This window comes from Sapajus apella, unplaced genomic scaffold (assembly GCF_009761245.1).
Source record: "Sapajus apella isolate SASKATOON/1434 unplaced genomic scaffold, GSC_monkey_1.0 scaffold7, whole genome shotgun sequence".
Lineage (NCBI taxonomy): Eukaryota > Metazoa > Chordata > Mammalia > Primates > Cebidae > Sapajus > Sapajus apella.
Window position 1 is genome coordinate 16,360,226 of NW_022436947.1, and position 15,152 is coordinate 16,375,377.

At 34.3% G+C, this 15,152-nt stretch overlaps 1 protein-coding gene across 7 annotated transcripts in view; it reads left to right on the forward strand.

The window, feature by feature from the left end:
• Window positions 1-15,152, forward strand: part of POT1 (protection of telomeres 1) — a 102,131-nt gene that overhangs the window by 36,620 nt on the left and 50,359 nt on the right. For all 7 annotated transcript variants that reach the window (XM_032276091.1, XM_032276098.1, XM_032276092.1 and 4 more), the window contains one exon: window positions 1,427-1,541. In XM_032276091.1, coding sequence (XP_032131982.1) covers window positions 1,427-1,541 — 115 coding nt within the window. The remainder of the gene's footprint in view (window positions 1-1,426; window positions 1,542-15,152) is intronic.

Sequence of the window (15,152 nt, forward strand, 5' to 3'; positions counted from 1 at the left end):
TTTTGAGAAAAGCAAAGCTGAATGTCGGCACCAATGGAGACACGAACTGAGCACAACAAATATGTCTCCCTGTGCTATCTTTAAGGCAGTAATTTTATTAGAAAAGCTTTAGAGAGTAGATACTGGGATTAGTAAGTCATTAGTAGAACGAAAGGGGAGATTTGGAAAGTCCATGGGCATGCACAGTTATTTCTTCATATTAATGCATACGTTGCACCTGCAAATTTAGATGGAGTTAGTACGATGAATGTGATGTCAGGGTCAGCGTCTCAGCAAGTTGTTTCTTTTCTTAACTGATATTCTGCAAACTCAAGAATTTTTGTTAGTTGCTGATGTCAACTTTTCAATAAGTTTTCTTATCTGCTATAATGTAAGCCCCAGAATTTAGACATTGTTAATTTTAATTCTTTGGGGTATGGTTTCATTATTAGCATTTTAAATCTTTTCATACCATTTATAACTCAAAACCTGGCTTGAGTTATAAGTCAGAATTTAGGCCTAAGGAAAATCTCTATAATAGCATGGGGGTAAGGAGAATAAATTGTACCACAAGTTTCAAAGTAATATTAGTTAAAAAATAGAAACAAATCTCTTAAATTGCATTTTTTAGAATTTGCTGTCTGTTAACAATTGGATTTCTTTTCCCCCAGGTAGAATTCCTTGGCCAAATAAGCTGGGATGGACTATTAAAGATAGCTAGGATGTTTTAATTACTAAACAATTTCTTAAGGGTGTCCTTAAAAAAAAATTTCCTAAACATACAAGAGATGTAATTTTATTGTTAAGACTAGTATAGTATTCCAGTTGCTTTTCAGGGCTTCTAAAAATAATTCATTATGCCTAGTCATTTGCCTTTAATAAAACTCTTTTCCTAGACCTTTTACATTGAAGATGCACATATTTTAAAAGGAGTATTTTTTGTTTTCTGTCATTGCTTCAGTTTTGACATGTATTGCTGGTATTTCACTACAGATGATCCTTGATTTACAATGAGGTTACATCCAATAAACTCATCATAAGTCAAAAATTTTGTAAGAAAAAAATGTATTAAATAGCCTAATAGACACATTCTAAAGTCATAAAATTTTAAGTCAAACCATCATTAGTCAGGGACTATGTGTGTATACTGCTGGCTACTTTTTTATTGAAGAAGTATAATGTTTTATTTAGATGATAGGTTAGTTATGCTTTTATGAGCAAGTGTGCAAATTGTACCATTTATAAACAAAGTTCTAAGGAAAACTAGGTTTATATAGTAACCTTTGTAAGCTGAGCTGTGTGCATTGCCTTTTTTCAGGTTACAGCTTCTTTTAGACACTTAAGAGGATAAAATACAGATATATGGATTTGCTACAAATATGATTATAACATGATCTACAATGTAAATACTTAATATAAATGTATTCACTGTCTTCTCTTTTTTTAGGTTCCAACAACAAATTATATATATACACCCCTGAATCAACTTAAGGGTGGTACAGTTGTCAATGTCTACGGTGTTGTGAAGTTCTTTAAGCCCCCATATCTAAGCAAAGGAACTGGTAGGTATTAAAACTGGTGGAGTTTTTATGGAGTAGAAATGAATTACTGATTTATGAACACAGTTCCTTCAGTACCCTAAGTCCTAGAATACAAGCTCAGTTCTCACCTATAATCGCCAAACAACGCTGATGCATATTCTTTGGCTAGTTTAATTTATAAAATAAATATGATCTTTAGATTCTAGAGTCTAGTTAAAAACAGTAAGGACAAAGAATGAAGCAAAGGATGTCAACCAACAACATGAAAGCATATGAAACTATAAAATTCACTGGTAAAAGTAAATATATAAACAAATGCAGAATACTGCAATTCTGTAACATTGATACATAAATCACTTTCAATTCTGGTATAGAAGTTGAAAGACAAATATATAAAAGGAGCTGTAACTACAGAAATGTGTTAATGGATATATACTATAAAAAGTTGTAAATTATGGCAAGAATAGCATAAAGTGTGGTGGGGTAGAAGTAAAAGTGCAGAGTTTTGGATGCAATTAAAGTTTTCAGGTTAAAATAGATTGCTATAAATTTAAGGTACTTTATGTCAACCTCATAGTAACCACAAAGAAAATACCTGTAAAAGATACACAAAAGAAAATGAGAAGGGAATCAAAGCATGTCATTACAAAAAAATCAAACACAAAGGAAGATAGCAAGAGAGGAAGATAGGGAATTGAGAGCCACAAGACAGACAGAAAACCATGAATTAAATGGCAATCGTAAGACCTTCCTAATCAATAATTATTATCATTATAAATGAATTAAATTCCCCAACGAAAAATCATAGAGTAAATGAGTGCATTAAAAAAACAAGATACAACTGTATGCTGTCTACAAAAATTCACTTTAGATTTAAGGACACACATAGGCTAAATTAAAATGGAAAATGAAATGGAAAAAAATATTTCTTGCAATGGTAACCAAAAGAGAAGGGGTAGCCATACTTATATGAAACAAAAGAGACTTTAAGTCAGAAACTGTAACAACAGCCCAGGCGCAGTGGCTCACGCCAGGAACCCCAGCACTTTGGAAGACCAAGGTGGGTGAATCACAAGATCTGGAGTTCAAGACCAGCCTGGCCAAAATAATGAAACACTGTCTCTACTAAATACAAAAAATTAGCTGGGCGTGGTGTCATATGCCTGTAATCGCAGCTACTCGGGAGGCCGAGGCAAGAAAATAACTTGAACCTGGGAGGTGGAGGTTGCAGTGAGCCGAGATTGGGCCATTGCACTCCACCAAGTTTCAGCTTGATCTCAGGAAAAAAAAAACAAAAACATGTCACAAGAGACAGTTTTTGGACATTATATAATGTTAACAGGGTTAATTTACCAAGAAAATATAAGAGTTACATATGCTGCTAACGTCAAAGCACGTAATCCATGAAGCCAACATTTCAGAAATGAAGGGAGAAATAGCAACACAATTATAGTAGGAGGTTTCATTTCACCACTTTCAATAATGGGGAGAACATCCAGACAGAGATCAATAAGGAAACAGAAAACCTGAACAACACTATAGACCAAATGGACCTGACGGACACAAACAGAATATTCTACCCAGCTAGACCGGGGTATACATTTTTCTCGAGTGCACATAGAATGCTCTCCAGTGTAGGTAACTCATTAGGTTACAAAACAAGTCAGTGAGTTTCAGATTAAAATCATGGCAAGTATCTTTTCTGACTTCAGTAAAATGAAACTAGAAATCAATAGCAGGAGGAAAATTGTAAACTTTAGAATTGTGTGGATATTAAACAATACACTCTTGAATAGTCAGTGAAAGAGGGGGTCAAAAAGGAAATTAGAAAATACCTTGAGATGAAGAGAAATCCAAGATGGCCAAATAGAAACAGTTCCAGAGTACAGTTCCCAGCAAGAACAATGCAGAGGGTGAGTGCCCAACACATTTCCAAACAAATTTTCACTGCCCACAGACCAGGAGATTCCTAGACCAAAAAGCACCATGAGTTATAAGTACGGCAGTTTCAGCTAGTGCTGGGTTGGCACACAAAAACACAAATCTGGGCAGCCATTTCAACTGACGCCTGGGAGACAGAGCTGCCCATTCAACTGAAAGGGAGCAGGCAGAGACGGAGCCAGGTGATCTGGCTCAGCGAGTACCACCCCCACAAAACAAGCAATCTGAAACACTCTGGATTGAGAGTTGTGCAGCTGGACCCAGGACGGTCCAGCTCAGTGGAGGGAAGGGCAGTCACCACTAATGAGGCAGTCTGTCACTATCGAGGCAGTTCACACAGCAGCTGGCCAGAGCCTGCAGCAGCTGAGCAACGCCTCTACTGGCAGACTGTGACTAGACTACTCCCTGCGGGGCAGGGCATCTGTGAAAAAAGGCAGCAGCATGCCAGGAACTTATAAATAAAGCTGACCTTCCTAGGACAGAGCATCTGGGAAAAGAGGCAGTTATGAGTGCAGCAGACTTAAAAGTAATTGCCCAGCAGCTCTGCATGCAACAACGGAGCTCCCAGCAAAGGACTTGAGCTCCTATAAGGGACAGACTGTCTCCTCAAGCAGCTCCCCAATCCCTGTTTACCAAAAGAGACACCTCATAAAGAAGAGCTCAGACCAACATCTGGCAGTCACCCTTCTGGGACGAAGAGGAAAACAGCAGCAACCCTTACTGTTCTGCAGTGTCTGCGGGTGATCCCCAGGCAAGCAGGGTTGGGAGTGTACCTCCAGCAGTCCTGCAGCAGAGGGGCCTGACTGTTAGAAGAAATACTAAGAAACAGAAAGAGATAACTTCATCGTCAACAAAAAGGACATCCACTTAGAGACCCCACTGAAAGTCACCAGCTACAAACACCACAGGTAGATAAAGCCACTAAGATGGGAAGAAACCAGTGCAAAAAGGATGAAAACACCAAAAACCAGAACACCTCTTCTCCTCCAAAGGATCACAACTCCTCATCAGCTAGGGATCAAAGATGGATAGAGAATGAATCTGATGAATTGACAGAAACGGGCTTCAGAAGGTGGGTAATAAGAAACTTCTCAGAGCTGAAAGAACCTGTTCTAACCCAAAGCAAAGAAACTAAGAACCTAGAAAAAATGTTAGATGAGGTGCTAACTAGAATAAACAGCTTAGAGAAGAATATAAACGACTTGATGGAGCTGAAAAACACAGCATGAGAACTTTGCGAAGCATACATGAGTTTCAATAGCCAAATCCACCAAGCGGAAGAAAAGATATCAGAGATTGAAGATCAACTCAATGAAATAAAATGAGAAAGCAAGAATAGAGAAAAAAGAGTAAAAAGAAATGAACAAAGCCTCCAAGAAATATGGGCTTATGTGAAAAGACCTAATCTACGTTTAATAGGTGTACCTGAATGTGATGGAGAGAATGAATCCAAGCTGGAAAGTTCTCTTCTGGATAATTATCCAGGAGAACTTCCCCAACCTAGCAAGCCAGTCCACCATTCAAGTCCAGGAAATACAGAGAACACCACAAAGATATTCCTGAAGAAGAGCAACCCCAAGGCACATAATTGTCAGATTCAGGGTTGAAATGAAGTCAATGTTGTTAAAATACTGCCCAAAGCAATTTACAGATTGAACACTATTCCTATCAAACTACCAATGTGATTCTTCACACAATTAGAAAAAAGAATTCTAAAATTCATATGGAATCAAAAAAGAGCCCAAATGACCAAAGCAATCTGGAGCAACAAGAACAAAGCTGGAGGCATCACATTAGCTGACTTCAAACTATACTGGAAAACTATAGCAACCAAAACAGCCTGGTATTAGTGATACAAAAACAGATACATAGAGAGATGGAACAGAATAGAAAACTCAGAAGGATAGCTATACACCTATAACTGATACAGTTTTGGTATTTGTCCCTGACCAAATCTCATGTTGAATTGTAATCCCCAATGCTGGAGATGGGGCATGGTGGGAGATGTTTGCATCGTCTAATGCAACAACCATGAGATCTTCAATAAAGTTAACAAAAGCAGTGGGGAAAGGACTCCCTATTCAATAAAGTGTGCTGGGACAACTGACTAGCCATGTACAGAAGAATGAAACTGGAGCCTTACCTTTTATCATATACAAACATTAACTCAAAATGGATTAAGGATTTAAATATAAGACCTGAAACTGTAAAAATCCTTGAAGAAACACATAGGAAATACCCTTCTCAGCATTGGCCTTAGCAAATACTTTTTGGCTAAGTTCCCAAAAGGAATTGTAACAAAAATAAAAATTGACAAATGAGAACAAACTAAACTAATGAGCTGCCTGCAAAAGATACTATCAACAGAGTAACTGTACAGCCTACAGAAAGCAAGAAAATATTTAGAAACTGAATCTGACAAACATCTACTATCCACAATCTATAAGGGAGTTAACAAGCAAACGCCAAATAACCCAATTAAAAAGTGGGCAAAAGACACGAACAGACACTTCTCAAAAGAAGACAAACATATGAAAAAATGTTTATCCTCACTAATCACCAAAGAAATTCAAATGAAAACCACAATGAGACACCATCTCATACCAGTCAGAATGGATATAATTAAAAAGTCAAAAAATAACAGATGCTGGTAAGCTGTGGAGCAAGAGAAATGCTTGCATACACTGTTGGTGGAAATCTCAACTTAGAACAGCTACCATTCAACCCAGTAATCTCATTACTAGGTATATACTTAAAGGAAAATAAATTATTCTACCAAAAAGACACATTTATATTTCATCACAGCACTATTCACAGTAGCAAAGACATGGAATCAACCCAGGTGCCATCAATGGTGGGTTAAAGAATGTGATGTACATCTACGCCATTGAACACTATGCAGTCATAAAAAGTAACAAAATCATGTCCTTTGCAGCAGCAGGGGTGCATATGGAAGCCATTATCCTAGGTGAATTAACACAGAAACAGAAAACCAAATACCTCATGCTTTCACTTACAAGTAGGAGCTAAACATTGAGTACTTGTAGACATAAAGATGGAAATAATAGACATGGGACTATTAGAGCAGACAGGAAGGGAAGTTGGCATGTGCTAAAAACTGTCTGTTGCATACTATGCTCACTATATGGGCAATAGGATCATCTGTACCCCATACCTCAGGATCACACAGTATACTCATGTAACAAAACTGATCTATGTACTCCCTCAATGTAAAATAAAAGTTGAAATTATTTTTTAAATGCTTGTAATGAGAAAAATCACAGATTATTTAAGTTGATCCAAAAAAAGTACTTGATAAAATTAAATACCCTTTTATGATTAAAAAAAGGCAACCTATAAAAAGAAGGAAATTATCTCAGCTTAATAAAAGTCATATATGAAATACTCACAGCTAAGAGTAGTCAGCAGTAGAAAGGTGAAAGCTTCCCTCTAACAACAGGAATAAGGCAAAGATGCCAAGTTTTGCCACTTCTATTCAATTTAGTATTGCAAGTCGTAGCAGAGCAGTTAAGCAAGAAAGAAAGATGGATGGATGGATAGATAGATAGACAGACAGACAGAGATTACATTAATCAGAAAGGAAGAACTAAGATTTTCTCTGAAGAGACATGTCCCTGTAAAAAATGTAAATACTTAACAAAAAAAAACTATTAGAACTAATAAATAAATTTAATAAAGAAAATTAACATACACAAATGAGTTGCTTATCTGCACACTAACAGTGAACAGTTTGAAAATGATATGAAGAAATCCGTCACATTTATAATAGCATCAAAAACTATAAAATTCTTAGAAATGAACTTAACCAAGGAGGTGAAACACTTGTGCATTGAGAAATAAAAAACATTGCTGAAAAAATTAAAAAGACAAATTAGATGGAGTGATATTCTGTGCTTATGGATTGGAAGACTTAAAACAGGCAAGCCTGGAGATATTGACTGGTTACAGATATTGATTATAGGTAACAAAGCGAGTACCACAATAAAAGTCACAAATATTTTTTGGTTTCCCAGTGCATTTAAAAGTAATGTTTAAAAGCTGTGTTTACTATAGACTATAAAGTGTGCTATTTATTATGTCTTTTTTATTTTACAAGTTTTTGTGGTACAGGTGGTTTTTTGGTTACATGGATAAGTTCCTTAGTGGTGATTTCAGAGATTTCAGTGTACCCGTCAGCCAAGTAGTGTACGCCGTACCGAATATGTAGTCTTTTATCCCACACCCCCTTCCCAACCTTCCTTCCTGTTGAGTCCCCTGCTGGTGGACATGATTGATTGGTCAAGGTGGTGTTTTCTGAAGACTGGTGTAGCTGTGACAGTTTATTAAAATAAGAGGGTACTGAAGTGTGCCATATCACTTGACTCTTCCTTTTACAAAAGATTTCTTTGTAACATGAGATGCTGTTTGATAGCATTTTATTCATAGTAGAACTTCTTTCAAAATTTCAGTCAGTCTTCTTCAACCCTGCTGCTGCTGTATCAACTAAGTTTATGGAATATTCTAAATCCTTTGTTGTCATTTCAAAAATATTCGTAACATCTTTACCAAGAGTAGATTCCTTCTTAAGAAACTATGTAGACTACTAAAATTTTATCTGTATCAGCCATAAGGCTCTTTGACTTTCTTCTCATTCCTGTGTTCACTAAAGTGGCACATTTAATTTCCTTCAGGAACTTTTTCTTTGTATTCACAACTTGGCTGTTTGGGCACAAGAGTCCTAGCTTTCAGTGTAGCTTAGCTTTTGATGTGCCTAGTTTACTAAGTAGTTTTTGACTACAAATAATGTGACTGTCACTTGAAAACTTACAGGCCATTATAGGGTTATCAAGTCATCTAATTTCAGTATTTTTGTGTGTCAAAATAAAGAGGCCTCAGGAGAGGGAGAGAAGGGAATGACTGGTTGATGGGGCAGTTAGAATACACATTTTTATTGGTTAATTACACCGTCTTATAGGGGTGTGATTTGTGGTGCCCCACAGCAATTACAATAGTAATGCCAAAGATCAGTGATCACAGACCCCCATATCGGATACAATGAAAATGGAAAAGTTTGAAGTATTGTGAGTGTTACCAAAATGTAACACAGACGCACATACTGTTGCAAAAATGGTGACAATAGACTTGCTCAGTGCAGAGTTGTCACAAGCCTTTATTTTGTAAAATTGCAGCATCTACAAAGTATAATTAAGTGAAGTACAGTTACAGGAGTTATGCGTTTTTTGTTAAAATGGCCATGTTACTCAGAGTCATCTGAGATTGAATGTATTCCCTATCAAAATCCAAGTAGGATTTTTTATAGAAAAAGAAAAATCAATCTTAAAATTCATATAGAAGTATACAGAACTCTGAATAGCCAGAAGAATCCTGAGAAAGATGAAACCTAGAGGCCTCTCTGTTTCTGATTTCAAAATATGTTAAAAAGTAACAATATTAAGACAGTTTCAAAGCCAGACACACTGATTAATGGAATTTGAATAGAGAGCCTAGAAATAAGCCCACACATTTATTATGGTCAACTGATTTTTGACAAGGGTACAAGAGTATATTATGGGGAAAGCATAGTCTCTGCAACAAATGGAGTTGGGAAAAACTATATCCACATGCAAAAAATGAAATTGGATCCTTATCTTAGATCATACACAAAAAATCAACTCAACATGGATTAAAAACTTGAGTATGACCTGAAACTGAATGTTCTAGAATAAAACATAGGCAAAAAGTTTCCTGGCATTGGCCCTGGCCATGATTTTATATAAATATATACATATATATGCAGTGATACAGAGATATATATATATTTGGGTAGTTTTAAAAGTAAAGTAAAAATGTATAACCTATTGCTATATGATAATGTAAGGTTTTAACAAACATGTAAACAGACATGAATTTCAGTTTATTGTGAGATAATAAAGTGAACAGAAACACATGACCTGTGTTTAATTTAGCTCTACTAAATTTAACATTGATTATTGTATTTTCATCTATTCTAAAACACCATTATTTGTAAAAGCCTTTATCATTTTGTATATCATAAAGAAGGGAAAAATGCTGCTAAATTTGCTTAATTATCAATTTTAAGATATAGCCCTATTTCAGAGATGTTCAAAATGTGAAACATGGATATTGTTGTTGAAATGTAGACTTTATCTGCTGCATGCCAGGAGTTGTGATCGTGTTGCAAACACAACAATATTCTCATTGAATTCATATTACAAAACTATTTTTTTTTTATAAAGATAACATATATACAAATTTTACTGTTGAGGAATGAACTAGGAATCTATTGTTTGGTCAGGCGGATGGGAGAAAATCTTTTTCTTGTGGTCAGCATATTTTATTAATGTATAACATTAAAAAATTAGTCTATTTGTATATAAAAATTGTGAAGATTATTAAATACAAGATAAGTTTTAAATAGACCTCATATTAAGCCAGAAGACTGCAAAAGAATGTTTTGTGGAAAATTTGTTTTTCTTTAATATCTATTGTTTTAGAGGTGTTAAAGTGAAGTAGAGAAATTTTTGTTTAAACACGTATTTCTCAAATATTTTCATATCAGCTTATTCCCAAAGTCTTCATTTCCCTACCCCATCATACTGTTCAGCATATACTCACATAGTTTTCCCTTAGTAGTTTCCTCTCCCCATAAGATTTCCTCAAAATCTTACATGTGCTGCCCCTTCTGAGAATTAGTCGTAAAGATGTGATCACGTTGACCCTCTTCCAGTTTGAAGTCTTACCTGGTTGAATTAAATTGGCCTCCCAAACTTAGGAATAAGCTGCATTGTTGCTATATGTCTGTCTAACTTGATGGAAGATATAATTTAAAAAGTTTTTTAACAAATTGATCAGCAAATACATTATTTTTGAAAACAACTTAAAATATAATAATATAGACTAAAATGATAGCTCTTTTGAAACGACAACATTATCAGTAGACAGAAAAACCATATTTTCTCATGATAATGTTATTAAATCTTGCATATAAAATGAAAGCCATGGGGAACAAGAATATATATTATATTTGCATATGTGTCTTATATCTCTATCAGATATGTTTACTTCAATCACTGCAATCCCTTAGTAAAAAATTCATGGCTAGTAACAAGCCATCTGTTATTACAGAGATAATATGTTTGTTTCTTCTGAGTTACTAAATTAAAATGAATCTCGATTTTTTCTGAACCTAGTCATTGAAGCTTTTAAATAAACCTTAAGACATAGCAAGGTATCTTGACTACTAGCCAGACAATAAAAAACTATCTCTCTGATAACTTTAGTTACAGTTATATTAGACAAATAGCACTGATATTTGTGTTCAAGAAAGGATCACCTTCATTAGTATTACCACAGAGAAGTATAAGAATAGATGTACAGGAACAGTCCACAGCTGTGCTTTTTAAAATATTACCTAAAGCAATATGATTTCACAAATACAGAGCCACAATCTAAATAACATCCAGATGTACATAACTAGTTATGTGGTGGAAAATTACCTTTATGCAATTCAAATTTAGGTAGATGGAAACGTTTATTCTGTTGTATTTCATTAGCTAGAATTTTTCATTAGAATTCATCTTATAAATGTTAAATTCAGTGTGATAGAAGCAAATAGTAGCAATTTGGCATCTTTACTCCTTTATAAAGAATTTTTCTTGAAAACGTTCCTCTTATCTTTAACAATAAAGATTACATATGACCTGTAGCATGTTATCTTATTTCTGGTAGCAATCGTATTCTGGTGGAAATGCTACTATTCCCAAGCTTTATATTCACTCTTGGAGTAAAGCTTTTATTCTTACATAGAGCCTATCAGTCCTGTTGTTAAAAGAACATATAATGCTATAGATACTAACATTCCTATTCAATTTTGATAAGGTTAATGAGAAAACTGAGAAAGAATCCCTCAAGTATTACAGAATCAACATATATTGAAATGTCCTTTTATCATCGAAATTTATTTTATTTTATTTTTAGGAGAGACAGGGTCTTGCTCTGTTAGCTAGGCTGGAGTGTACTGGCGAGATCATAGTTCACCTCAGCCTCGACTCTTGGGCTCAAGCAATCCTCCTACATGAGCCTCCCTAGTAGCTGGAAATACCAGCAGGTGCCACTGTACCCAACTAATTAAAATATTTTTTTTTTTAGAGTTGGAGGTCTTGCATTGTTGTTCAGGCTGACCTCAAATTCCTGGCCTCAAGAAATCCTTCCTAAGCCTCCCAAAGTGCTGGGATTAGAGGTGTGAGCCACCACATCCAGCCCAAAATTTATTTTTAATTATTTAATATATTTTTTATTTTTTTAAATTGAAATTGCACATTTGGCATTTTAAAACAAAAAAGCCTTTTGCAATCATACACATGTGATAGCAGTTATAGAACCTATCCTAGAAAAATACACAACATACATGTATACAGACTTATGCATGTATCTATGGTTCATGCTTCCCCCACTTTGAACTCCATGTTGTGAACTCATGACCTGTGATATGTTCATATTCACTTACTTGAATATTTAAATAATATTAAAACCATAAGGATGTCCTCTTCATTTAATGTATAGAACATAAATACATAGTTTTGTTTTTTTTGGTTCACTCATTTGTTTGTTTATTCAGCAAACCATTTATTTTCTATATGCCAGATAATATGACATGGGAAATTCAAAGGTATATATGTCATTGTTTCTGACAAAGGATTAAATTTTGTGAAGACAGATAAATTAATGAATAATAATTACAATACAATTATAATTATTATATAAACTTTTTTAGTCTTTCTCCAATTTATAAAACTACTTTTCCATCTTTTGGCTATGTAAGATAGAATCTTCATTTGTGAAGGATACCATGCTTTTTGAATGTATTTCAAATTGAATGATGACTTATATCTATTACGATGAATGGAGTTGGTGGATCAGACAGACACTGAGTTTTCCTTATCTCAGGAGCCAAAAAAAAAAAAAAATATTATGATATGTCTAGGTAAGTGAGGGGAGACTCTTCCCAGGTACTTGACTGACTTTCAGAAATGGAACTCATACAGGTCATGGCTGGTCATTACTTATCTCTTTAATGATTTGGGTAGTTGAAACAAGCCTCCCTACTTCAGCTTACTCATACTATTTTCCAACTTCTATCCATTTTCATCTAGAGAATGGAGGTGGAGAAAAGACACTTTTCCCCCATCACTGCACTTTTATATTTATTTTTTGCTCTTTCTCATTTGCAGGAATGACATTTTATGAAGCTTGAGATTAGCACTAGCTTTTCATCTTTCATGACTTTTTCCTCAAGCAAATTATTAGCATACGAATTTAGAGAATTATCTCTGTCTCCATTAGTTTACAATTTGAATTGTTTTAATGAATCATAAAATTTAGTGCGGTTTTTTCATTCTTAAAACTTGTGATATGGTCTTTTATTCATTCAGTTAAAAGACTTTGTCTCTAGTCTTAGGTATAGTGTAAAACATAGAAGTAAAGCTCCACCAGAATAACATTTATGAATGCATGCAGTGTGTACCATCTGTCTAATCTGTGTTATTGTATATATCATAATTTTGTTATATCATGACATGTATGCTTTCATCTTTCATTTCCCGTGCTCTCATGCTCTTACAATAGAATAAAAGGCCAAGGGGAAATTATGTAAGCTCATACCAGAAAAATAAAGAGAGTGCTCTTATTTTCGTATTGTACAGTAAGTTTCCTTGTAAAAGAAGTAAGATGACAGCACATAATGTAGCTTGATTCAGTGATTTGCTTTCATAGGTATTACTTGAATGTAAATGATTCACTTTAATACCAGTGGCACAGTGTTGCTCAAATACTGATTTATTTAAAAACAGCAGTGTTTTAGTAGATAAAAAGGAGATAAAGCAACTTTCATGGAGGAATTATTTTGTGGATTGTATAATTTATGCATGTGTGCTTCTTTGATTCAAAACCTTGCTTAGATCACTACCAGCCCTCCCTTATAATAAAACTCTAAGGCAATTTACACTTAATCATACTGAGTAAATTAGGTGAATTGCTCAAGATTGCAAAATAGAGGACTTAATTTATCATTTATTATCTTTTCCAGATTTATATCAAGCTATGTGAGGTATTACAAAAGTGTTAAACTAATTACTTTGTTAACAGTTTAAATATGAAGTGTTACTAAAGCATTAAAGTCAAAACTTTATGAACAGTTTATATGTATTATAGGGACTGTGTACTATTTAAAGTACAAATGCTGATTTATTAAAGGATTTTCTGCTCTTTCCACTTTCCCTGGTGATGTTGGCTAACAAGAAGATAAACTTCTAATTTACCTTTAGCTTTGTACCTTCCTTTGAGAAACAGTGAAAAATAAGGTTTTATTCCTTTGTGAAGTCGTTACTGAAGGGTGTGTGTGTGTGTGTCTGTTTGGTAGAACACTTAACTTCCTTGAAGCAATTAAATAAGACATATTTTAGCAGTTTGCATTGTTATTATTTGTTAAAACAAATAGTGTGGTTCCCTTCATGCCATGAATCTAATGCTAATTGAGGGAACCTGAAAGCTATTTAATATTTCTTTTAGCTTGCTATTTTTTTCTTACTGTTCTTGAGAGATTATTGAATAGATTTTTTAAATGCCACTTGTTTCCTCAACCTGAATTTTGTTTCCTTTTACAAATATATACATATTTAAGTTAAAAATAAAGCACAGTCATGTGCCACATAACATTTTGGTCAACAATGGACTGCGTGTATGACGGTGGTCTCATAAAATTATAATGGAGCATATATAGAAACCTGATACATGGCTCTTGATATTGGCATAACAGATCAGTTAGGGTAAATGACTGATGTTTAGTAATGGTGCTGGGACATTTATTTTTTCTTATCAAAATACATATATAAATTAAAAAATAAACATCATCTGGGCTTGTGTAAGTACACTCTGTGATTATATGAAATCGCCTAACTACACATTTCTCAGAACATATCCCCATCATTAAGCAACACATGACTGTATATTGAAATGGTATTTTATTTTGAACTGCTCATTAATAGATAACCTTAGGAGATTCTAAGAAGATGCTAATATGTTTCTAGAGAGCTTGCATTTTAGCAGGTAGATTATATTTTGAAAATATTGCTACCATAAGTGTATCTGAGCCTACAATTCAGTAATTTAATAGAATAGTGTGTGTGGCCAAGGCCGCTGCTCTCTTGGACACAGTCACATCTCTCTGTAAAACTGTTTAGGTTGTTTGCAGTACTTTTATTTGAGAAACAAGAGTCTTTTTCTAATTTGCACAAAAATTCTGTAAAAGCAAGAGGTGGCCTTGTGAAGACCTAGATAGTGGGTCTACAATAATGTTTCTCAAAGTGTTACCTAGAGTCTTTTGCAGCCTGTTAGGTCATCTTTTGGAAGGTTGACATTTTCATAGAAAAAACATGATGTGAAACAATTTTTCTTATTGTAAAATTTAGATTAAACCTAAATTTTTACAAAACTTTCAATAGTTTTTTATAGTTACTACATTCTTCAATATTATTTAAGTGCTGCAGGGACTGGGCTTTATCAGTTCATCTTGGCTAACATTTAAATTAAACTATTTATTATTATTTATGCCTAGTTAAATTCAGTTTTTTTTCTTCTATTGATCTTGTATTATATCCACAATTTACAAAAGTA